General features: G+C 44.1%; 1 protein-coding gene across 2 annotated transcripts in view; it reads right to left on the bottom strand.

Annotated features, from left to right (window-relative positions):
• Window positions 1-5,509: 5,509 nt before the first annotated feature.
• MXI1 (MAX interactor 1, dimerization protein) overlaps window positions 5,510-24,564 on the bottom strand; it is a 57,974-nt gene continuing 38,919 nt past the window's right edge. For both annotated transcript variants that reach the window (XM_049809880.1, XM_049809881.1), the window contains exons 4-6: window positions 10,176-10,290; window positions 8,781-8,952; window positions 5,510-7,406 (exon numbers count right to left, since the gene is read on the bottom strand). In XM_049809880.1, the coding sequence (XP_049665837.1) occupies window positions 7,243-7,406; window positions 8,781-8,952; window positions 10,176-10,290 (451 nt within the window). In that variant the 3' untranslated portion in view covers window positions 5,510-7,242. The remainder of the gene's footprint in view (window positions 7,407-8,780; window positions 8,953-10,175; window positions 10,291-24,564) is intronic.

Raw genomic sequence — 24,564 nt, 5'->3', positions numbered from 1 at the left:
AAAGACTTTAACTTAGATTGCAATTCAACGCTGGAGATGTTTAGAAGGCAAAACCGACAGCAAACTTCTATACTTCCCATTGATGTTCCTCTTGCCTGAATCAGCTTCACGGCAGTATTTTGTGGAGCCACCACAACGGTTACACTAAGTGTAAGATGATGGAAAACGTTCTTGGGCCAGAATCAAGAGAGTGATCACTACCTTGCAGCTGGTGCTGCTCTTTGCATTGCAATTTGTCCAGTCTTTATCTGCACTCTAAAAAGCTTCATTTACTTGGATTGCAAAATAAGGAGGGATGTTTGCCTCGGGACTACGGTAAACATCCATGCCACATACCCAAGCTAGTGACCTGTTAACATACAACCTGATTAAGCAACTTCACTGACATGTCAATACTCTGGCCTTGAGCTGAAGGCTTTGCTACAGAAAAGCACTCACATTATTTCCTTTTGTAAAGCAATTACCTTTCTACACTGAACTCACCTTGCGATGATTCTTTGGTCTGTATAGAAATGCAAAGCTTTCCCATGATGGATGCTGACAGAAAACATCTTGCTCTCACCTAGACTGAAAGGGGATGTTACTTCCCAAAAAGACATCCTCTGTGAGGAATACAAGTGATGCTAAGTTTTAAACCTTACATTTTTAGCTGACCTGATGAACCTGGTATTCCCTAGGGCGATGAGTGCTATTTTGTACAGTTGTCCACCACTCCAGGAAAGCAAAGAGCTTTTATACTTCCCCATCAAGCCTTCCAGGAGGAAATCCAAAACAGTGGATTGTTTTGAGACAAGTATTTTTGAAAAGGGATTAAATGGAAAGCATTTTCTAGCCTTAGCTAAACTGAGCACTAGCTGGAGTACTGGTAGCCCAAGTCAAGTTATGAACTATGTCTGTGTACATTCTGACTAGCAACCACAATGTTAAAACCACCATAAAATGCTTTAAATTCCTTGATGGTTTACCCTGCTTTGCTGTAATGTCCCTCAAGATCAAAATTAATCCTTGCTGAAATACAGCCCTGCTGCAACATTCATGACCTCAGTGAGACCTTACAGAAGAGGTGAATTTGGCCCAAAGCTGACTGCACATGCATAGAGTGGCTTTCTGGCTCACTAGTGTTTCTTTCAGTGGGAATCACCACGGGGGAAGAACAGATGAAGGCTAAATCTCTGTTCTCTCAAACCACCCCTGTAACTATCACCTCATGGAGGAGACACGCCAGAGCTATTGATTGCTGGGAGGCAACAAGAAATGCCAAGGTCTTCCAGCCCCATACACACTGCAGTCACATCGGTATGATGAAACATCCCAAAGGACCTTACTGCAGAAATTCCCAACCTGGGAGCATCCCTTGAGGCAAGGTTAGCATTATTACTAGTACTCAGAGCCACTTACTTATCATTCCTGTCTGCTTGATTTCTCTGAATTTGCCACATTTCCAGTACATGAATGCCCTTCACGGCCTTAAAAGCACTGGCCGGGGCCACCCTGCACTCCCCAGGAATGTACGGAAGTCAGCTGCCTTCCCTTGACCTGCTCAAGGCCAACATCAGTCCTCTGCAGCCTTTGTTTCCTGTGAGTAAATGCTGTATTAAAATGAAGCTTCAGCACATGACTGTAGCACAGCAGACAACAAGCCAAGATGGTGAATGACTTGTTACAGACCAAATTAACCAGCTCACCCCACCAGCTTCCTCTGGGCCTCACTCGGACACTACAAACTAAGGGTCTGATTTTTTCCAGTGGGGTAAAAATTAAAATATTACCCATACCCCTTCCAGTGTGGTTAACATTGAAGATCTGTCCGAAAGAAAATGACATTTCACACCTTTGACCTGCATCAGTCAGGTCAGCGGCACAGTGTGACTCTCAATTGTTCAGCTCCATACGAGCACACACCTCACAGGACACATCCACCTTTCCCACAGGGTACTCAACAATTCCTGATCCTTGACATTTTTGAAGGGACCTCAACACAAGCGTCCCTCCTTGTGAGACAACTCTAGTTTTAGTCAAACACAGCAACACCCCAAACAAACCCTAAATACTACACATTTACAACCACAGCCATAGTACCAATACCCATAGACGCCTTATTTCTGCTTCTGCCTAATAAAGGGATCAGTCCTCCTTTCAGGAGGAAATGAGCAGAGAAGCAGGGGTCAGTGCTGACATATTATCCCCAATTAAACAACCTGCCCTTCTGTAACAGGTCGCTCCCAAGGAAAACATTGTGCATGCAGACAACCACTCTCCTCTCCCACGTTCGTCCTCCCAAACATCACTCAGATCTGTTGGCCAATTTCAAGCAAATCTGACAGCGCATCAGTATTTTCCAGGTATTTTGTGCAGAGTGGTGAACAGAGAGGAAGAAGGACGCACTCCTCTTCCCCAAGGGTCCTACAGGACAATTCAGAGACTGTGTTGCGGATGCAGAGGAGTTTCAGTCACTGTCAGGTCACAGAATTTATCACTCACCAGAGAATCTGTCCACAGGACAAAGCCCCAGGAAAAAAAAAAAAACATTAGACTTCATTCTGCTATTTATGAACTTATTTTTTATTTATCATCACCTCCCTAACCTCAGAATGAAGTCCTGGTTTTTACCATTCTCTTCCAGGAAGTGATGCCAGTTTCTCTTTCTAATGGTGCATGGCTGATGCCAGAAAATACACAACAAGAAAAGCTTACGATCCTGGGATGGGGGAGAAAACACCTCAACTATCTCCATTTAGTACACATGACAGATCCCACTTCCACTGAAGCCAAATGTGTCATCCATTTCAACAGAGCAACACAGAAACACAGACTACAAACAGGGAGCAGCAAATACAAGAGAACAAAGAGCAGAAAAGCAGGAGGCTGGAGCTCACAGGCCAGAAACAGATGGTAGCAAACAAACAAAAGGAAAACACAACCACGAAACGTGGAAAACAATATGTCTGTATAGCTAACCCCATTTCTATTGACCTACAGATTTCTTGAGACAGACAGATTTGAGACCACCTTCATCACTGACATGCCTCTAATGGAATGGACATTAAAATGACCTTCAAGTGACAACTTGCCACAGGATAACCATGACAAATGCAGCCAGATAGTCATCTCCACCTTGTCTGCAGACATGAAATGACATACTGTAATACGCTTGTGTCAAAAGAAGGAAAATGCTGGATGGTCTTTTTAATGGGTTTGTCCGTAGCAAAGGGGCCCGCTGGGGATCTAATTTACAGAGGGAGGACTTGACAGAATGAGCTTACGAGGGAGCTGTGTACACACGTGCATGTGTGTCTACTGTGTGGGCAAGCTGCCTAAGGAAAGCACATCCAATTCTGTTTTTACAGGAAAAGTCACCATATGCTTGTAAAGTTAAGGAGAGAATAGATTTAGGACTTCTGTTACTCTACAAACACAAAAATAAAGCAGAAAAACAATAGCACCCATAAAGCAAAACATAAAAAACCCCTCACACAATTTTGCAAAGATGAAAGGAAAATGTGATTCCATGCCCAAATTACCATGTGGCAAGAATAAGTGTTATTCTGGATGAAATTAGAGTTAATGTGGTGGGCAGAACCTAGGGCCACAGAGGAGAAGACTGGGAGCGAAGCATTTCACTTTACTTGCAGAGGAGTAAAACGAGGCCTCAGAAGCAGCACAAATCCCACACAGTTGTGCATTAAAAACCACTAGAGTTGGGAGCCCAAACAGCAACAGACTTTCAGCAACTTTCTCTTCTGGGGTGAAAGAAAGTAACTCTTTAAGGACAACATTTGGACAAAACAGACACTGTGAGCACTGTTGGGGGAAAACCAGTAAATTTGACTTGCTCTATTGGATCTCTTAGAGTTCAGTAGTGAGGGACCATCTCAGCTTCCAAAGGGTAAGAGAAACCTGACCCTCAAAGGCTGGGATTTACACCTTTGGATACTCACTCTGTTTTACAATATTTCAGCATAGGTAGCTAGTAGAAACTTTGATAGTACTTTGAAAAGTGACCTTAAAGCAGATCTGGCACATGGGACTATTCTGGCTTGCCACAACAGGGACAATTCAGGAGATGAATGCATTTTTAAGCAGAAGGAACTATCATGATCATCTAACTGATGTCCTGCATAACCATACAAATTGGCTTGTACAATCATCTAAAAAGTAACTTATAGCAACTTCTCGGAGCAAATTAGTCATCTTGAATATTTCAATGCAACAGGCCAGACCAACGAAGGGAGACATAAGGAGGGTGACAGACCATGTGAGGTGCAAGCGTACAGAAAAAGCCAGAGTCCACAATGCAGTAATAAAGCAGTGCAGGACAACCTCAAAAAGCCAGAGAAATGCTTCCATCACATAAAAAAACCTATCCAAGCTCTAGCTGAAACCTGCTAAGACCTGCCACAAAGAACCCCCAGCACCAGAGCAAACAACCCCATGTCTTTAGCAGTTATTATAAAGGCTCTTGATTTTGGTTTATCCCTGGTCCTTTTCCTGGCTGGACCACTGCTACTAGCTGAGCAGTCAGGCAGGTGGCTGGTGATGGAAGCTCACCTCCTCCTACATTTTTCCCATTCGATTTGCACTTGATATCAAGACCTGTTCGAGTCCACAATACTAGAAAAGGTAGGAGATACCAAACTGGCCCTGGAGCACATAAGCAAACCTTTCAGACGTGTATTCCAACCACAGACACATCACTGTTTTATACCAACTAGGAGAGCAAAGCCATTCCCCACCCCTGGAACTTCAGTATTTCTCATCTGTGATATTTCTCAAGTGGCCATTTAAAACAAACAGGAATAACAGGAAGGAGGAAGTGCTGGGACAGCTACAGAAAAAGGCTCATAAATAAATAAATCCCACTAGTATTCAACTGCTCAGCACCAGGGCTGCCAGTGGTCAACACTTTCAAGGAGAATAATAATGAATAAATAAATAAGGCCTTGCTAGAGCTAAAGTTTCCCCACTTTTCACCACTCAGAAGACTGTGCCAAACCTTGTGTCATCCAGAGATTATACAGACCCCAAACATAAACCAAGCAGCTTTTCTTCTTTGAAAACCCTCGGGCCCCATTTGTTAACCTGAGCTCAATTCAGTCTGTGGCAGACTCCTGCTCCTGCCAGGTCACCTCCCAGGAGGAGGAAGAACAGATGTACTGAGCCACTGGATTACATACACACAAGTGAAAACAGATTTAACAGCAGCAACTTGATCCAGACTCAGTAAGCAAATTAATTTAAAAAACCTCAAACAAACAGAAATCATTCATTACAGCCATGGAAAGATTATTTCTCTACTCAAGCATGTGTGTTGTGCCTCTTACAGGGGATGACACATTTTGGAGGAGACTGGGGGAAACATCAGAATATTTAAACACAGGCAACTTATCATAATGCAAAAGTCTACAGCAGACTCACTCAGGATCTTCTTATCACAGGATCGAGGGGCACAAAAAGAACAAAAGAGTCAGCTAAAGTGATACGAATAACCAAGATGGAAGAACACGACTCATTTCAGATACAGAAATGTTTAATGGCGTTAAAGTGCTACTTTAATGGGGACCATATGCTAACATATAAACACAATTCCACCGCACTGCTAAATATGGTTGTCTTTATTTTTTTATTTTATTTTACCTCTTTTTGCCCAACCCTACCTAAAACAATAAAATAAAATCTAAAGGACTGAAATTAACAACCCATTCAAATCAGCAATAAGTTATGAATTTTATAAAGCATTTTTTCCTCTTTTTTTTCTTAGTAATGAGGGGTAGTTAAATTACTTAAGGATATACAAAGTTTCAAACAATGCCATAGGTGAGGACTCTATTAAGGTTTTTAAAACTCGGAAAACAAAATAATCCTGGCCATTAAAAAGACAAAAATAAAAAAAAGCAAAGCCCTCAAAAGTGCAGGTTAGAATGCTCGTCTCCGAGAAAATTAGAAAACATTCGCTATAATAGCTCTTAACAGCACCTGCACAGATAAGATGGCAAGGCCCTTGGGAACAGGACGTGCAGTCAAAACGGTACATTAACATGAGAGACGTGCTGAGCTTAACTAGGTTAACTACTGGACTGGAACTTCAAAAGTCAGCAAAGGGAATGATTCTAAAAAGAAAACCAAAGAAACCCCCACCAAACCTGGCCTCTTCCAGCTAACACAGCCTTCATCCATTGTGTGCATGGCAAAAAGCATCTTTGCATTTCATTGGGTCAAGTGCTTCATCAAAACAGAGATCTTCTCATGGCATAAATTCATATAAAAGACATCTAAGGTTTCATATGGACAAGCTCTAAAAAGACGCATCAGACTTGGGGTGTTTTCCCTCCCAACACATTTACAAATGTTTATCAAAAAATCTCTTCAAATAAAAAGGTCATAGTGGCTCAGTATCTGGGCATGACTTTCTGGCATATCACCTCTCATATGTGCTGGTTTCCTTCTGTCCTCAGCTGGTTGTGTGCCTGCATATGAGCACACATCTACCAGGAGATCTGTTGTTGGTGTCACAGCCTGAGGCATGACACAGCCCATGATGTGCTGGTAGATTACAAGTGCGTACCTCTTGCTTTAGCCACGCATCAGAGGTACTTGCTTTTTAAATGATGTCCAACAGAAAGCTGAGCTGAATGGTGTTCTCCCCTGAACATCTCTCTTGGCTGCCCCTCTCTCTCTGGGCACAGAATGAGACCTTAATCATTATCATCATTGTTATTCCTAGGCTACGTAAGCCTTCTTAGATTTCCTAGTACATTACAACAGCATTGGATTGTGATAAACTGTAGGATACGGTCCTTTTAGGACCACAAAAGCTCTTCAGAAGGGCCTAAACTAGGTTGTTCAACCTGAATGCAATATAAGAAATTCTGACATTTCTCAGATCTCATGACAGAAAGAGAGGGATGAGTCTCTAGTATCCTCTTTCAAACAAATAAATTCAAAACAAAGTATTTCATCACTAAGGTCTAGATCCAGGTCCCACAGAAACAAACAGATTTCACTGACATCAAAGGGAGTAGTGTTTGGTCTAACTTTTTGCCAGCAGGAATTGGGATTGGTAACATGACCAAATGAAGACATGTGGGTTTCTGTGGAGGCTTCCTTTACCCAAAAAGCTTTATATACAGGTCTCTCCAGGACTAGCTGTCAATATGTCATTTCTGAAAGAGGATACTGGCATCTAGGACCCAGTTCGATCACCCCAGTGAAATCATTCGCCCTGCACTGTTGTCTCACTTGGTTCTAGGAAGAAAACGAGAGCTTGACACTGGCGCTGGAGTAACCCTCGTCACTCCCAATACTCTGCAAGCTGCTGTGATCATCAATGTCACTGATGCTGGTTGTGCTGATATTGTCCACTTCTCCATGGGAGAACTCTGTGCTTTCAACATCCACTTCAATCTCTTCTAAAAAAGAAAATGAGAGAAACACACACAGGTTAGCACCACAGATCCAACTACTCTCTTCAAGCCAGTGAGCTGCTCGGACTCCCCCAGGCAGGGATGAAGCAGCAGTCAGGCAGGAAGACTTTCAGTGTTTTCCCTGGAATGGGATGGGCTGTGGACATGATTTATAAAAAAAACTAGATACCAGCTTGGAGTTTTCTTAGGGACTTGGCAAAGGGGTTTGACTCCTCCTATCAGCATAGGTGGGCCACCACACACACTGAACTTGTTCCACTACCTCTTTCTTTGGAACTCTACCACCCCAGTGTTGGAAACAAAAAGAAACAGATAAAACAGAGAAAATGGAGCATGAAGTTACCCCCAAACATGCTACTTGCTTGATACTGTGTTCCCAAAGCAAGGACCACTCATCTAGGGCATTAAAATGCATTACCACGGGGATCTGGGTTACTCTCAGAGATGCTCAGTGGACTTCAGAACATAAATCTTATTTCTAAGAAAGGCTTAGAAAGCAGAGATCTAGTTAACCAGATATCCTGGTTCTCATATCATAAAGGAAGTTTCCAAAAGGATTTTTTTTTTTTTTTTAAAACTACAGATTCACACCCAAACTATACAGCATCTTTGGGTCTGTCAGTAAATATCAAACCATTTATTGTGCTTAAGTATCTCTCCACAGCAGAGATATTTTAAAAAAGAAAATTATCTGAATTCAGTTAGCTATTCAGATCATCTCTATCCAGTTTTAACTGAGAAGGTGAAGTCTGTGGGAAGCTTGGACAACAAAAAAGTGGGGGCTGTGTATAACTGATTGCAGGAATTTTAAGAGGCAATTTGCTTAGTTCTGTTTGCTTGGTTATACCATGGTACCTTGGTTATACCACAGCCCAAATACAGAATGAGAAGCTGGATGCTGCTTTGCAACATCCATTCCAGTCCCACTAGTATCTTCTTAGATTTTCCTCTTTGTGTTGCTGAGAGATTCAGTTGACCAAAAAGCACAATGGGTAACTCAACTTTATCATCAGGTATTTAGCTGCCACCTTGTGATCACATTATTTTTCTTAACTAATGTTTTGGATTTTAGAGAGCTTTTCAGAGAAACAGGTCACTTTAAATGCCACAGAAATCTGCTCAGGTTGACAATAACAACACTTCTTCCAGACTTAATTAGAACTCATGCAAAATACTAAACTCTTCTCATATATATATATATGTGTGTGTGTGTGTGTACATGCATGTATGTGAGCAAAATCATTAGCCTGAATACCAAAGGCCATAAGAAGGGGACAGATGAGAGACAAGAAATGGATGAATCTCACGCCCTCGCTTCACAGAGCCCTGGGGATTCAGTGCTAGTTCAACAACACCCACCTCGCTCCGAGTCCGAGCGATCCGAGGAAATGGTAGATCCAATGCTGTCCATTCGTATTCGCTCTATCTCCTGAGGACCCTGTAGTTGTTCCAGTCTTCTCTTTAGGAATCTTTGTTCTCGTTCCAGGTTCTCAAGCTGGTGTTGGCTTCTCCTCTCAGCCTCTTCAAGTTTCTGACATGATCAAATATGACTCAATAATTAGTTTCATCCTTTTCTCCTTCCCTCCCACCTCCACTGCCCAGCCACCTGCTTTGCTTAGACCTTCCCAGGTCCTAGAAGGATTTAAGCTGCAAAAGAGCCCTGAATCAAGCTGCCTTGCAGTCTCCAAGAATAATGCCATCTCCTCACATCTTTTCCACCTCCCAAGTCCTGATAAATCATACACGTTAGTATAAAAAGTCTCTGAGGACAGAGCCTCTCCAGGGCAAACGATTTGAATTGTAGGAGTTTGTGGGTCATTCCACATAGGTTCAGCCACTTGCATTACCAAATCTGTCCACCAAGGGGCCTCAATTCCCTTAACCAAAAGAATTCAGAGTTTGTTATGATCCACTGTAACATAAAAACGTGCCCTGGGAGTTCTGTGTTCCTTGCTGCATGGTTTAGTAGGATTTCTCAGAAACAGTTTTCTATTCAGTAAGCGATTTACATAACCTACTACAGATTTCTTTGATCACAGCTGGGAAATCTACCAGGGCACTGTTCTTTGTTTCCTATGACAAGCACATTGCACAAGGAAGAGTCATTTCAGGCTAACTCTGTCCCTTCGGCAGTGCTTTTCCTCCTTCACCACCCATCCTCCCTCCCACTGTCCTGACCTGCAACAAAGTATTTCAGCCTCTTCCAGATACTGACAATGCTGCATTTTCTTGTCATGCTTTGCTTTGCCAAAAGTGCATCTAGAAGAGTGCTGGACTAGCTGGCAAGTTCACACATGAAACCCCAGCAAGCCAACCCTGCCTCACACTCTTGTGGTTTGTGCTAATGCTTCAGCAGTGGAAAGTCACTAGCACATCAGAAAAAAGCTGCATTTCCCACCGAAATGCAGTCATTCAACAGTAGTTATGTTTTTCTTGAAAGAAATGCAGCTGTCAACGAACCATCACAATACAGAACAAGACCCCTGCTCTCCAAATCAATCATTTCCGTAGTTAGCGCAGTTCATTACGGACTCTTCTAACAATGTGGCTTGTAGCAATGATAAATGATTAACCAAAGGGGCAAGGCTTGCTTGCTTTTTTCTTTTCTGTTTTGTTTTGTTTGGGTTTTTTTCTCTTTAAAAAAAAAGCGTTAAGTCTCCTTCAACAGAGTTACCTTTAGGCAGCAAGAGTGAACAATTGAATTGCGCTTCCCAAGAGCCCAGACTGAAAGCAGCTTGAAAAAGCAGCTCTTACCTTGATATGTGCTTTGGCTTTGTTGAGCAGCCCAAGCGTTGTGTGCCTGGTGCAGTCTGGTCCTAGCGGTATCAGAACTTTTAAGCGTTCTAGACACAGGCGGAGGTGAGCTCGGCTGCAAGGAGAGAAGAGGACGATCAGAGCTGTGCTTTCAGAAAGGGAATGTCATTTCCTTTTCTACTTCCCTCCTACAAGGCAGTTTTCATGTCTCCCTCTTTCCACACATCACAAGATTCCCCACAGGTACCAGGATAGACTGCCACTAAACTACTTACACTGCAAACATCAGCTGCTCACCAATACTTGCATTATTGCTAACCTTTGACAGGCACTGTTTATTTTCTTGCTGTCTGAACTGATAATCTGACTCATCTGGATGAACTTTGCGCAGGGGCAAGGCACACAGGCAGATGGTACAAGTATCTTGTGGGTGTCCTCTCTCTCTCAGCTATTTGCTGTCTTGCGGAGAAGAACTTTTGTGAAAGTAATTTTGAATGACTGCTACCCCCTGCACACTTGCGCGTTGCTGGTTCAGAGACATTTGCTATGAACTGATCTAGGCACCATCTTTTTGCACAAAATTAAGAACAATGAGAAAAATGGTCAGCCCAAAATACCCAAACAATCCCTGCTGGCAGCTAAAGGAGCTAGAGGGATGATAGTTCCTAAGAACTGCAGTCTTACTCCTTCCTGGGCCCAGGTCTGAAATGCTGCTGGGCGTGCAAGGTCTGTGGGAACAAGAGAACCCAAGACCTTCCCCTGGGCAGCCTTCTGACCTTGGCTCATGTCTACAAAGACAGGCTCAAGTATGACAGTGTTGCTGATGATACGAACCATTTTCTGCAGAATATGGAAGCATGTTCTGGGGAAAATGGTTCAGGCAGCAGTGGCAAAGCACATTGTCCTCAGGCTACACAAGAAAACTGTTCTTGCTGTCTTCTCCTCTGTATCACGTATGCAGGAATGAACAGCAGATTTATGGAAAACTGTCAAGTATGGGTTGCCTTTTTCCCCTCCCTCTCTCTTTCCCAGACATTAATGATTTATGTCCAAACTTGTCATCCCAATCAATAACACAATGACATCAGCTCCACTATTCACATGCAAGAAACACCAGTGCAAAAGAGTCCTGAAAGCCTATCCCAGCCCCTGCTCATGCACAAAGAAACTGAATCTTAGCCTGATCCATATCAATGCAGGGGAAGAAAAAAAAAAAAAAAAAAGAAGAAGAAAAAAGAGCATGGACAGTTCATTTCCATTTGCTTTTCAAATTCACTATTGCATCCAGTTTGAAAGGGGTGGGGGAGAGGAGTCTGTAATCAGGCAATTATGTCAGTGACAAGCAAGGATGATTAAGGGTGGAAGGGTCAGGGGGTTTGGTGATGAACTATCAGTGCAGGGGAGTGTTCACTAGAGATGCTGTAGCTGTGAGCTCCTCACTGTTTCTATTATAAATCTCTTTACGAAGGGTCCACCATTCTGTCTCAAGAACAGCCACAGGGCTGCATATGACCAGCAAGGGCCTTGAAGAACACATGTTTTTCATTAAATATTAACAACTGGAGAAGTGGGAAAGGGGAAGTCATAATCCAAAAATCAAACTGAAAAAAACCAGTAATCACATCAATCTCATCTTTTACTTCTCAGCTCGCTCTAGGCCAAAGCCCACTGATACTAAACCCATATGGCTGACACAGGGGGATTTTTTCTACCTGGAAGCCCATTTTCAACATAGAGCTTGATCAACAGGAGTTGTGTACACCCACTACAGGTGTTTGCCCAATGCCCCATAATGACCTGTAGGGCCAGCAATGAAAAAGCATTGCTGGTTCACACTGGCACTATAGTTCGTCATCCTACAGGAGACTGGATGCGGGCTTCTTGCATCTAGAGAAAGGAAGAGGAGGAGGATCTTGTGGTTAAAGACATGCTCGGTTTTTAACCCATTTTTGGCTATGCCACGGATTTCCTGAACAGCCACAGAGGCAAGTCACCAAGTTCAGAGCCGTCAGAGCACAGCTATCAAGCTGCAGCACAGAGCAGCATGGGCTCTTCACAGCACGAGTATGAGCACCAGCCATACACTTCACCTACAGGATCAGCCCAAGTTAAAAGTGCAGCTTGAGTAGAGCTAAAGATGTGTGCACAGATCTAGGGGCTGAGGAGCAGGGCCAGTTCCACCTACCAAGGGACTTGCTACATAGCACCTGCTACAGGTAGGGACCGCAGACTCCCCCCTGCCCTGCTAGGCAAGGGCAGGTCCCAGCCCATGGTGAAAACTGAATTACTTGTGCAACAGAAAACAAAAAGTTTGGGGAATCAACATCTAACCAGTATCAAACATATCACAGTCCACTCCTGAATGCAGAGAGAAATGGACACACATCTACAACCTGAGCTTTGGGCTCAGTCTCAGCACTGGACGTTTTACCAGGAACCGGGGAAGGTGCTGCACCAGGAACTGCGATTGCTGGAACCAGCGATCAGCTTCGGGCAGGAGCAAGTGCTGGCTGGATTGCTGAGACAGCAGTTAATAGGATGGCACTGATCTGCCATGTCAAAAGCTAGGTTATGTGCAGACTTGATGACATCAACTGTGTTAAGCACCTGAAAGCTATATGCAAAGATCCAGCCACATAATAAAACCCTGGTCACCGAAACACTTTCCATTGTGCCACAGGACCATGGTGGATTGATGAAGGTTACTGTGCTCTGCGGGCCCTGATAAGGGCAGGGAGAGGGACAAAGCAGTCAGAGGGTCTGTCTGCAGGAGGACACTGGAAGAGCTGGCAGAGTTACTTCCCCAGCACATGCAGCCCCAGAGGGGACATTCACCCAGTTCTGGATCCCCACATTGGCTCTCAAAGCCCAGAAGATTGGCGCAGGCTCACACAGACAGTTTTCAGAGAAGCCACTCCTGCCAGCAGCTCTGCTGGCCAGTGGCCAAAGGCCGTGGCCTGCAGCAGGGGTGATGGCCTCTGCTGGCACAGCAGGCATCAGGAGGGGACACCTGCCTGTGACAGAGGGTGCGAGTGCAAGCTGATAAGCTCACGACAGCACTTAGCATGGCTCAGGCAACGAGCACACTGCAGGGGCAGGTGGCTTTGGCTGAGCCGAGGCAGGTTTGGAAGAGGTTTGATCAAAGCAATCACTTCAGTGCTGCTGTTGCATTTTCCCCTTATTTTGCACTCAGAGCTGAGCCACACTGAGTTTTGATGCCACTGCAAACCCAAGTGCATTTATATCTCCAACCACAGCCTAAGCGAGGGAAATGCACAGGGCTTTACATTAGCATACAGCGGCAGGCCAGCCTTGGTGCACAGGCTGGTGCAGACCAGGGACAGCCAGACCCTTCAGTCCCAGCACTCGGCTCTTGCTGCTGGGGACGACACTGGCAGAGCCACTCAGGAGCTACCTGGCCTGGTGCAGCTGAGATAGCAAAGAGCAACCAAGCCTGCAAACCATCCTGGCACACAAGCGTGTTGTTTTCCTTCAGAGAGATGAAATCAAACAGCTTCCCCAGCTCTCTCCTGTCTGCAGTGTTCAATACCATGCCTTTTTATTTTTACAATCTAAGCTGGTCACAGTCCCTGACCTCTCTCAACTTCCAAGAGCCTGAGTAGACCATGGTGGGTTCTTAAACCACAGAGCACACAGGCAGGTCTGATGCACTGATGGGTGGCTTCAGTAAAACCCAGAAATAAAACTCCAGAGCTCAAAAGCATCACAGCAAACTTAGCTAAAACACCACTTCAGAGAGAAAGCAATCACAAACCTATTAACCTTCCTTATCAAGTCCTGAAGCTGTACCTGGACAGCTGTAATCCCACAGGTCAGGCCATGATATGAATGTCTTTTCCCCTTGTTTACCTGGACTCTGTTGCAATGTGGCTTTGACAAAGCTGCAGGCTCTTGTATTCAGTGAAAATATCAGCATTGTACAGGCTCCAGACAGAGGCAGACGGCTTTCCATGTAAACCACTGGATTATGCCAATATTTGACGCATCTGCCAATATCTGGAAAAACAAGTCTAAATGCCCATATTGTTATATAACAGAGAAACAGCTCGGGCTTGGTGCGAAGGGCTGCTGCCTCTCGCTGCCTTGATCCTCGGGAAGATAGAGGATGACAGAAAGAGAATTCCAGTTTCAGCTGAGGCCAAAGCCTTTACACGCTAGCTGCGGGGGAGATGGGAGAAGTTGGAGCCCCTTCTCCTGCTTAAGTGACCTTGGAAAAAATCGGGCCCTCACAGCAGCATCCTGATCGCATGGTAGGTGCTGGATGTGCTGAAGAAGGAATCCGTGGAGGATTTGAAAGGAGGGGGCTCTCCTCTTTCAGCCTGGTGCCCCTCTCCTGCTCAGCGTGATGAGGGGGAAGACTCCTGTTTGAGATTCCGATGTAGGGCATCAGGGTGGCCAGAAAAGGAGAAAAGCACCCGAGGGGCTTCGTAAAACCAGAGCCTAACATGTACACCTCTGTCCCAAACAGCTGAGGACAACCTTTTATCCTGTTCCATCTGGCAACTCTGGCTAGGACAGAGCCCCTCTGCCACTTTTGCTTCCTCCCCTGTGCAGGGCTAGAAGGAGCCTAGAAGCAAGCTCCTCTGGGATGTGGAGGGCAAGCTGAGTGAGGATGCCCTCTCTTCTCTGCCAGGAGATGCTGTGGGAAAAGTTACGTCAGCTCCTAAACAGATGGGCCAGAAGACTGAAGCAGACGAGGTATGAGCAAGCTCAGCAGCCCCTCAGCCCTGCCAGCTGATTCACAACAAGCTATAGGTGGCTGCATGTGGAAGAAGGGGCTGCTGGCCCCTGAAGTGGCAGCCCCACGGCTGCCCACTGGGTATAAGCTGTTCTCACCCCTTTCCCTTTGTGCCTGTGCAAGAGCTTCTGACTGTATTTGGATCATCTACTTCTACCCCCTCAGCTCCCCTCCAAGGCTGAGACCCCAGGCCCTCTGTCCTGAGTCTCTATCAGAGAGGAATCTGGCCCTTGCTCCATGCAGCCCCTCCTTACACTTGGCTCTGCCTGGCTGCAGAGGGCTGTAATTTCACAGCCTGCTCTCCTCTCCATCTCCCAATGACATCATCCACTCTGATTATATAAAGCACGGGGAGGAAGCCTTTATTTATGCGTGCTTTTTGCTCATAGCTTCAGCTGTCTCACTGTACAACACGCACCCAAATCCCACTGCAGGAACTGGGCTTCCTTTTGCCCGGATCGAAACTGCAGTGCAGAAAAAAGTGTCGGTGCAAAAAAAAAAAAAAAAAAAAAAAAAAAAAAAAAAAAAATCCCCATTTCCTTCCCCCACTCATCTGAGAACATTTTTGAGAGGTTTGGGTAGGAATCAACCTACCCCACCACTCTGTACCACAGCAAGCTGGGCATAAAGCCTCCAGCCTTTTCTCTGACTGGGAAGTCCCCAGAGAGCTGAGGGATCTGTGGTGGAAGCTCCAAAGCCTTGTATCTGCTGGTCACAAAGTGGCTACAGAGGGGCTAGAAACCTACCTACCTTCCTTCAATGCCTGAGGAGCCCCCTGCGAGGGCCAGCCCATGGCTGGAAAGCCACCGGCTGTTTCCCTGTCTAGGCCCTGGTGGGCTCAGCCAAACCCCTGTGCACCACTTGCCAAGTGGGTGACACCCCCCCCATGCTCAGGTCCATCCTCCTCTTGTGGATGGTATAAGCAATGGCTGCAGGCAGGACTGTCAGGGAGCCATCCCTGAATGTGAACATCCCTGGAGAGACTGCAGCTTCTTTGCTAGACCAGATTTTGGGTTTCTGGGTTTTTTTCCAGCTTCCACCATGGGCATAAGTGATGGAAACTGAGACAAGAAACCTCTGCTGCTGAGGAGTCAAACACACGTGCACACACTCAGCTCTGAAGCAGCAGGTTTACCAGATTAAGCACTATCCCCTAGTCAGACATTGCTGATAGACCTTGCTGAATCAAGGCCCAAACATCTGCAAAACATGAACACACACACGCACACACACACACACACACTCTCTTCCCATCTTTAAAAGATCAAGCCTCCCTCCCAGCAGGAAATGACCAACTTGCCTCCAGCAGCATTTCAAAATGCTGAATTCTGATTTCTGTATGTTGAAAGAAGGGAGCATCTGAGGGAAAAGAAAAAGCATTTCCCAGATACTTTTGTACTAAGCCTGCAGGTCTATAGGGCTTGAATTCAACAGTGGATTTAAGCATATGCTCAGCATTAGGAATACAGTCAAGTCCCACTGAGGCTAAATCAGACACTTGATCTCCAAGAGATGTTAAAAAAACAGAACAAAACCAAACCAGAAGAAGCACCAAAAGAACCAGCAGAAGGAAGATCCTAACATGGAAAAGGACATGATCATCTTTCCTTCTCTGCACTCCTCCTCTTCCCTCTACACCTTTTCAAAGTCGAGTCTAATTTAACCCTGAAATTAGAAACCACCAACTTTGTTTGGATTTCAGAGCTAAAAGATTGCTTAAAAAATTCAGGAGGGATCACTGGTTAAAGAAAGCAATTCCTGGAGAAATGCAAGTGACCCCACATCAATAATTCACTGGATGAGAATGATTTTGAGATGGAAGTAATGAGAAACACATGCAAAAACCACAGGGCAAGGAAAATGGGGGAAAATATGGTTTCCTTCTAAAAGCAATTCACAGGTCAGAGGCATGCATATCTCTAACAGCCATCATATGACTGGATGTTTTTTCCTTACTCTTGTCTCTAACCCCCAGCCCAGTCCTCTCTGCAACAGTATCTGCCTCCTGCTTTACTGAAGGCTTGTCTTCAGTGAAGGAAGAGGTTTTGCCAAGCACCTGGATCAGGAATGGTGAGGCAGCCGGGCACTGGGGGCTGAGCCTGTGCTTTCTCTGCTGCAGAGCGTTATGCAATTGCTGCGAGCCCTCCAGCCACGCGCAATAAAGCTACGGTGGCGTCCAGCCAGCCTGCAATAAACACACTCACACCCGCTTCACCCCAATTCCACAGGACACCAGAGACGAGACACATGTTTTAGAAGGAAATCCGGCTCAGAAATATGCAGTTAAAAGTTAATATTCTCCACATGAGCTGTGAAATCATTCAGAACAAGCCTTGCTTTCTGATTTTAAATCAGGTCTTTTCTCACGATTATTTGTTTTCCTGCCTTTGCTCCCCGCTGAAGGAGATACTTGCTCATTTGCCTCTTTGTTTCCAGTCAATTTCTACCAATGGCTCCCTGGCATGTAGGAGTATTTGTATTCCAAATGCTAATAAAATGTACCATGAAAAAGTAATTGGAAAAAAAAAAAGCCTTTAGATCTTTACTTTTTCAAAGCCTTTCTATCATTTAAAATAAACAAAGAAATGAAAATTTAGGACCGACAATAAAAAGACTTGACAACATATTATAAATAGGAATTTAAGGAACAAAAAGTTCTATGGGCAACATTTTCACTCTGATCTTAACCATACCAGATCTGTCTGCAAAAGTTAAAGATGAACATGCACCCAACTGTATTCTCAAATCAAGGGCAGATGAAAAACAAACCACAAATGAAGAGACCTATGATTAAACAATAGTAAGAACAAGAATAGTAATAAAAACAAAAAAACAAGGCAATGCAGCTTTTCAAAGTCACACAAATCAATGTACCTCTGCATGGTGACAAGCTACATAAGAGGGAGCTAACGGGTGGTACGGCGCTCAAGAAAGCAGCATCCTGATTCAAGCTCATAAGCACAAATGAAATACAAACAGCAATGTACTGATGCACTCTGCAACAGCAGCATTTTGTCCAAAAGGCCACCCCAGTCACAAAACCAAGGCGAGGTACACTGGGAGAGGAAGCACCTTACCAAACAACTGAAATACTTGGAAAAAGTGGCCAGTTTTATAGCACACTAACCCTTCTCCACATCTGCAACAGAAGCTGAAAGCCTTAAGGTAAGCATAAAGCAAGGATTTTAACTTACCATATACTGCCCACACTCTCCATTTAAGCTTTGAAAGAGCCTGTCCTACAAACCCTGCCCTAATTGTCCCCAAGCCCTGCATGACCTTCCACTGCAGAGTTAGCATATGGCCAAGCGCATCCTCATAGGCACACAGAACTTACTTCAACCCCCAACTCTCCTAGATGGGAAGACTCATCACTGATTTCAACTTTGGAAAGGCTTCAGGCTCTTGGCAAACAGAGGCTGCAAGACCAACGAACCTTGTGCCAAGTGGTCTGTTGCCACCACTGGTCCATTCCAGCACAAGTCTTTCTAGCCTACTACTGCAGTCTGGAGGGAGACATGCTCTCCCCACCTCTCTCCATGTCACACAACTGTCAAGGTCTCTCCCTTTCCCGAGATCCTTCTAGGTATAAAACTGAGTATTACTGAGAGGGCTCTCCTAATCTTGTTACAATTTTGAAGGCAAGTTTATCACTTCAAGGCTTTCCAAAAATCAAAAAAGGGGAAGAGGAGAATGGAGGGAAAGGAAATCAGGCAGTCTCCAACGCCTTGGGGAAATATGGGGGATCTGGCTGAAAGATTTGGCTTTCCTGCAGGACAGGTGCCTCCTGGGCTGCAACATGGAGGGATAATTAACACTTTTAGCTGCATTTCCCAAAAGCTCATCAGTCTGTCCACACCGTGCAGACATTGGGTGTAAATCACGTTGTTCAGTGGGTGTAGGGGTTGTCCTACAAACACTTTGAGTTATATGGACACACGAGAGAGCTTCCACTTCCAGGATTCAAGGCCACAGCACTGCAGACACAGCTATAAACAGGACACTTCTGGAAGACTCGGGGTCCTACTCTCATCTCAGAGGGCGCTGCAGGGAGTACGACTGCTCTCATCTCACAATGAGTCTGTGTTACCTTCCTTTTCACTCTGTCCTCTGACCAGCACTGCAGAGGCTGGACTGTTTGTTCTGCTTTGCAATCACTAGCATCATCCTTCAGCCTGCCCAGGTTTTTGTTTCTGTCCTCTTCTCTGACAGTCTACTGGATTGGAAACTCTTTGGAACAAGAATACAGTTGCCAAATGCACTGACGTCTAAACAGGATCCCATGACTGCACTCAGAAATCCTAAATCAAGCAGATCCCAAACAATTAGACTGAAACAACATTATGATACTGAAGCTGAAATGATGTATCCGGGGTTATTTTTATTCACACAATAACTTCTGGGCCTTTGGGTCCTATTTGTTGCATATCTTGAAGTCTTTCTCTTTGAACTAGAGGGCTAGAATACAGAAGCTTCATTTAAAAGAATAGAATAATGATAAAAAAGAGACCATCTGTAATCCCATGACTTCCAAACCTGGGATGCTTAAAGGAATGGCAAAAGAATTTGAATACTGATGCTCACAGTAATAAAAATGATACCATTTTGGAAGGTGCCTCCTCCAGAATGAACTCACAGCTGTTCAGTAACATGACTGCTCATCCTTTCTTAAACCCTTTGATCTTCAGAGGCACCAAAGAGACAGACTACTTCAACTCAGTACAGAAAGATCAAATATAACAGCCTTTGCTTCACAATGAAAAGGTGATGAGAGCAGGATAGGTGGCCATCTGCCCAGCAGAGGAACGGAGTCAATCAATGCCTGGCATTTTCTCTCGCCCCTTCATTTTCATCCAGATCTAGCACTGAGCTCTCAGTGCCCGTTCATCGGTTTCTCTTCCCTCCTCCCAGCTCCTCTATGGCTTTCTGCCTTTCTTTGAAAGCAGTTTGGACAGTTGTTAAGAGATGTCAAATAGCAACAGATGCTCTGGAGCAGAGTCCATTATTATTATTTATCAAAGCTAATCTCCCCCTAAAGTTATATATACTATTATTGATCTTGGCCATTAGCCATAAAGTATTTTAATCCCTGGTGAATATAATTAACTGAACTTTACTGTAGCACAATACATGATGTTACCAGCTAAACCCCTTTTAGGCTGACTTGTGCTTACAACAGCATGCTAAACCTGTAGCCATCACAGGCCATAAATGCTCTACACCATCCTCTCCTTCTGACTTAAAAACACAGCCTAGTTGCTGCCAGCACGGTCACATCCAGGTACCTCTTGCACAAGATCATTTGGCACCAACTTTTCAATCATGCTCACTGACAACCATGCAAGTCTCACAGTTTTGCTACCCTGGCAGTAAGATAGTTACAATCCTGCATTTGACTATCAGAGAACATACAAAGCAAGCCGTAAACATCAAAGTGCAACCCAGGCTGGTTAATTATAAAGCCCTGACTAGCCCAGTCTAACAAAAACTCCATCTTTGTTAAAAGGTGGTTAAAAATAGACCTGCTCTTTAAATAGCCAGTGGTGTCCTGTGCCCTCATTCTCACTAATACCATTATAATTATCCTTCTAGGGATATGTAGTGTGCTCACAGCCGCAAAGTCTGGTGACGCTGCTCCAACCAGCACAGAGTCCTCCTCCACACCACCAATGTGCCTGCAAAGCAGCTGTGCCATTCATCAGAAACCTGCCTCACTGAAGAGGAGGCAGTAACCTGCTTTGCTGTGACCTACGGATTTTCAGCTTTACTGCTAGAATTAGGTCACCAGCAAAGATAGCCAAGATTTTCCAAACCCACCAGCTATTCTTGATTATTCTGTTCAGAGGTTTCCTGGCTAAGCACCATGCCTTTGAAAAGAAATGAAGAGGTATTTCAGGCTCATGCAAGGTTTCTACAGTCAGACACCAAGAAGGAGGGATGCTCTCACCCCATAATCCTTAACTGCCTCTAGAACTGCCAGGCAATGGGAAGAGCTCTCCAGTTTGGATCTACTACCATCAAGTCCTTGCAGCCTCTCATGGAGAAATCAAAGATGTTGCATACCAGAAACAGATGCATTAGCATGTATCTGCAGAGACCCCTGAAAGCCACCTGCCTGCACTGAGACTGGAAGAACCTGAGATATCAGGCAGCTTCCCACCAGGCAGCTGGAGAGTACCCCTGGACTGGTCTCCTGGCTACAGCACAAAAGCTACCCATGGTCCACAGAGTGTCACAGCAGTAAAGACATAGTCAGTACTTCAGATCAGAGCCTCTGTTTCTTTGTAACACTACTGAAAGATACCCTGGACTTTGGTGCCTACTAAATATAGTCAGGTTAACACCACTAACCAGTTGAAAGAAGCAAGCACTTCCTTTGTAGGACACACTTTTATTCACCAGTGAAAGAGTATTTGGGAAAACATAGTTCCCGTTTTCAAAATAATGAGCAAGGAATACGCTGATATCAAGAATACATTCTGATCTGGTACTAGAAGTTATTTTTGTAATTAACATAATTTTTTAAATTACACAGATAAACTATTGCTACTAAAAGATATTGTTACTGTTCATTAAGATAGGATAGTTTTTCCACCCCATACATTTCCTTTCTGAAGCTACACTGCAATTTCCTCACCTCACGGAAGAAAATCGTAATTCCTAATGAAAAAATATTCTAAGAATGTGACCATTTGGAATACCTGTTTACACAAAATCTTTTATGCCAGAAGGAAAGCATGTGCTCTTCATCTAATACCTCTTCACACTGTCAGAAATATTTAAGGAGTCATCAAATATCTACTATACCTTTCAGGTATAGAGGGCATGCATCTGGAACAGAGGAAGCAGCGCATGTAATTTCACCTTGTAAAAGTATTTTAAATTTAACCTCAGACTTCCCAGAAACAAGGAATTACCAGCCAAGGTACTCACTATTGGATGTATGTTTGGAGAAAAGTGCTAGGAAGAACTTGAGAGATCCTAGCAGTATTTTTCCTATTGGATAGTGATTTTTTTGCACACAAAGAACAGTGACACTGTATTTCAAAGGAATTAGCTAACATTAAGTGATAAACAGTTTTAACTCAAGTTAACTATGCATGTTACTCAGCAGGGGAACCTGAACAGAGCAGCACAGCTCCCAGCACTATGACGGCAGATGAGTCATGTCCTCATCTCATACATACAGAGGTACCAGGAAAGAAAAGAGGTTTTGAAAGCAGGTACCAAGAGTGTGAAAACACACCTTGCTTCTGCTTAACTGGTGTAATGTGCTAATACAAACTCACTGTCAATACAGCTCTTCCAAAGAGGAGCAGGGTTTAATCACCCAGAAAATTAAAACAACGTAAACTTCAGTGGAAAAAAACCACACCACCAACAAAACAAACCCCCTATCTTTCCCTTTCCTTTCAACTACCCTTGACACCTTCTTTGCATTTTCTCTCTCTCCTCTGGGCATATGTGAAGGCCAAGAGATGTAAAACTGCTCAAACCTCAAACAGAGAAAAAGCATGAAGCTGGCCACTTGGAAGCCATTTCCTTGGAGCAGGAAGCAAGACAAAATGTATCCATAAGACATGAAAATTGCTTGACTTTTTTTCAGCTGAACTACAAAATTTCTAGTGTTTCCAACAGGGCTCAAAAAGTCATTATATTAAGCACAGGACATTCTACCTAATGAACTCTTGATCAGCTGGAGAAGATCATTATGACCCTTGCCTGGGTCAGCAATACTACAGATACAATTTTAATTCTCCCAAACCAAGAACAGCTGTAGTTAAGTAAACTGACATTTGTGAGAGGATTAGCTGCCTTACAATCACTCTCTCTCTGTATTCTCCCAGCAGGAAATGGGTTAGGATCCCACCTGGGAACAAACCAGATACTGAAAGGTTCATGGTTTGTTTTGGAAGGAAAAATAATTAAGAAAAAAAAAAAAAGAGAGGGGAGCTGGAACACCTAGTCCTCTGGTTTGGTGGCAACTGGTTTCCATTTGCTCAACTATTGGGACAATATTAAGAAAATAACCACACAAGCTTACAGAAATACCTGTGGTGGCACTGCATGATAACCACAATCACACCCGTCCTTCCCTGTTATTTTGTAGTGCTTATGTCACTCACAGGGCCAAGATAAATTAGGCAAGATAAATTACTGCTTCACAGTCAGATATTTTCTATCTGGCATCCCATCCTGGGATCTCTCCTTATCAGTTTCAAAAATCACTGGTGTTAAAAATAATAACTAAAAACCAAGAAAAACAACAAAAAAGATAATTTTCATTGCAAACCATTCACCTGGGGAAAGGCTGCAGTGGGTTTCCTCATGATGAGAGCCAAATGACAAACCAGAAGCACAAACTGCTTGACTTTCCTAGTGCTATGCTAGCCAGGAGCTTGCAGAGTTTGCATGCACATTCAGGAAGGGTGAAGCAGCAACCAGAGCTGATATTTCAACTCTCTCTGCAAGCAGGGAAGGGTTATGCAGCAGGCGAGACCTTTAAGTGAGAGTCAGGAAACCTGTCCACAGACAGCTTGCATGACCTCAGGTAAATCCCTTGAGGAACTGAAGCACGCACTGCTCATCCACAAAATGGAGCTAATCCTAATTCCTTCACGGAGCACTGCACAGCTAAATCCAGTCTTGGTTTTCAGGTGCTCATGGAGCTCAGCAATGACACTGGTATGTGAAGTGCCTAGAGAGTAGGATACTTTGGGAAGCTAATTCATTCAGCTTTCTCTGCTAGTTAATAATGCCCAGAGTACAAGACCACCACATTTCTCAACATGGATCAATAACCCCTCACTGCTCCCCCTCATATATGCAGCAAAAACTGAGGTCTCCTCTTACCTCTATCCCAAGAAATTCCCAAGATGAAATTCAGTGAAGTTCAAAGGAGTTTAGTCAGAATCAGGACAACAACATGAAGGCTGTATTGTTAACTTTGCAATCAAGCAGTCATAAAACTTTTTATTTCTTTAAAACCTTTAGTTTCTGATGTCCCACTGTTGATCCCATGTGTCCAAAAGATTATGATTTAGGTCCCATAAAAAATACACCAGAGTAGCTCAGACATCACACGATTTTAAAATGCAAACATAAACACCTACATAGGGTGCTTCCTCTTCTTTAAGTACATAGGTTACACTAGATCATACCCTGGTTTTATGTGGGGGATAGAAAACACTTAACTCTGGGTGCTGGGATTTGAGAATCACAGAATATCACCAGACTTGCAATGGAGATTACAAGCACTGGCAAGATTCATCATATTTTTCACTTTAAATAACAGAACAGTTTTAACAAATGCTCCTTTAAAAGGAATTAAAAAAAGCCTTTAAGAAACTCATGCAATTTGCTTTCCCTAGATGGCTGAGGGGAAGTGCAAGGCAGTACTGTCTGCACAGACCCAAGAGCCAGCTTGGAGGGCTGATGGAGTCCCCTAATTCTGTACAACAGCTTTCCACTCTGACTACTGCTAACCATTTACAATGTGCCCAACCCACAGTATAACCCCCTTCCCACTCTGCTCTTTCCCCACCACATCTATTTTTCTCAGAGATCACTAAGAAAAAAAACCCCATAACTCAAAGAAACTCTGAGACACTCATGACTCCAGAGGGCCTT

Source organism: Accipiter gentilis, chromosome 9, assembly GCF_929443795.1.
Source record: "Accipiter gentilis chromosome 9, bAccGen1.1, whole genome shotgun sequence".
NCBI lineage: Eukaryota > Metazoa > Chordata > Aves > Accipitriformes > Accipitridae > Astur > Astur gentilis.
The sequence above is the reverse complement of the archived record's forward strand: the minus strand, read 5'-3'. Positions and strand labels throughout refer to the sequence as shown.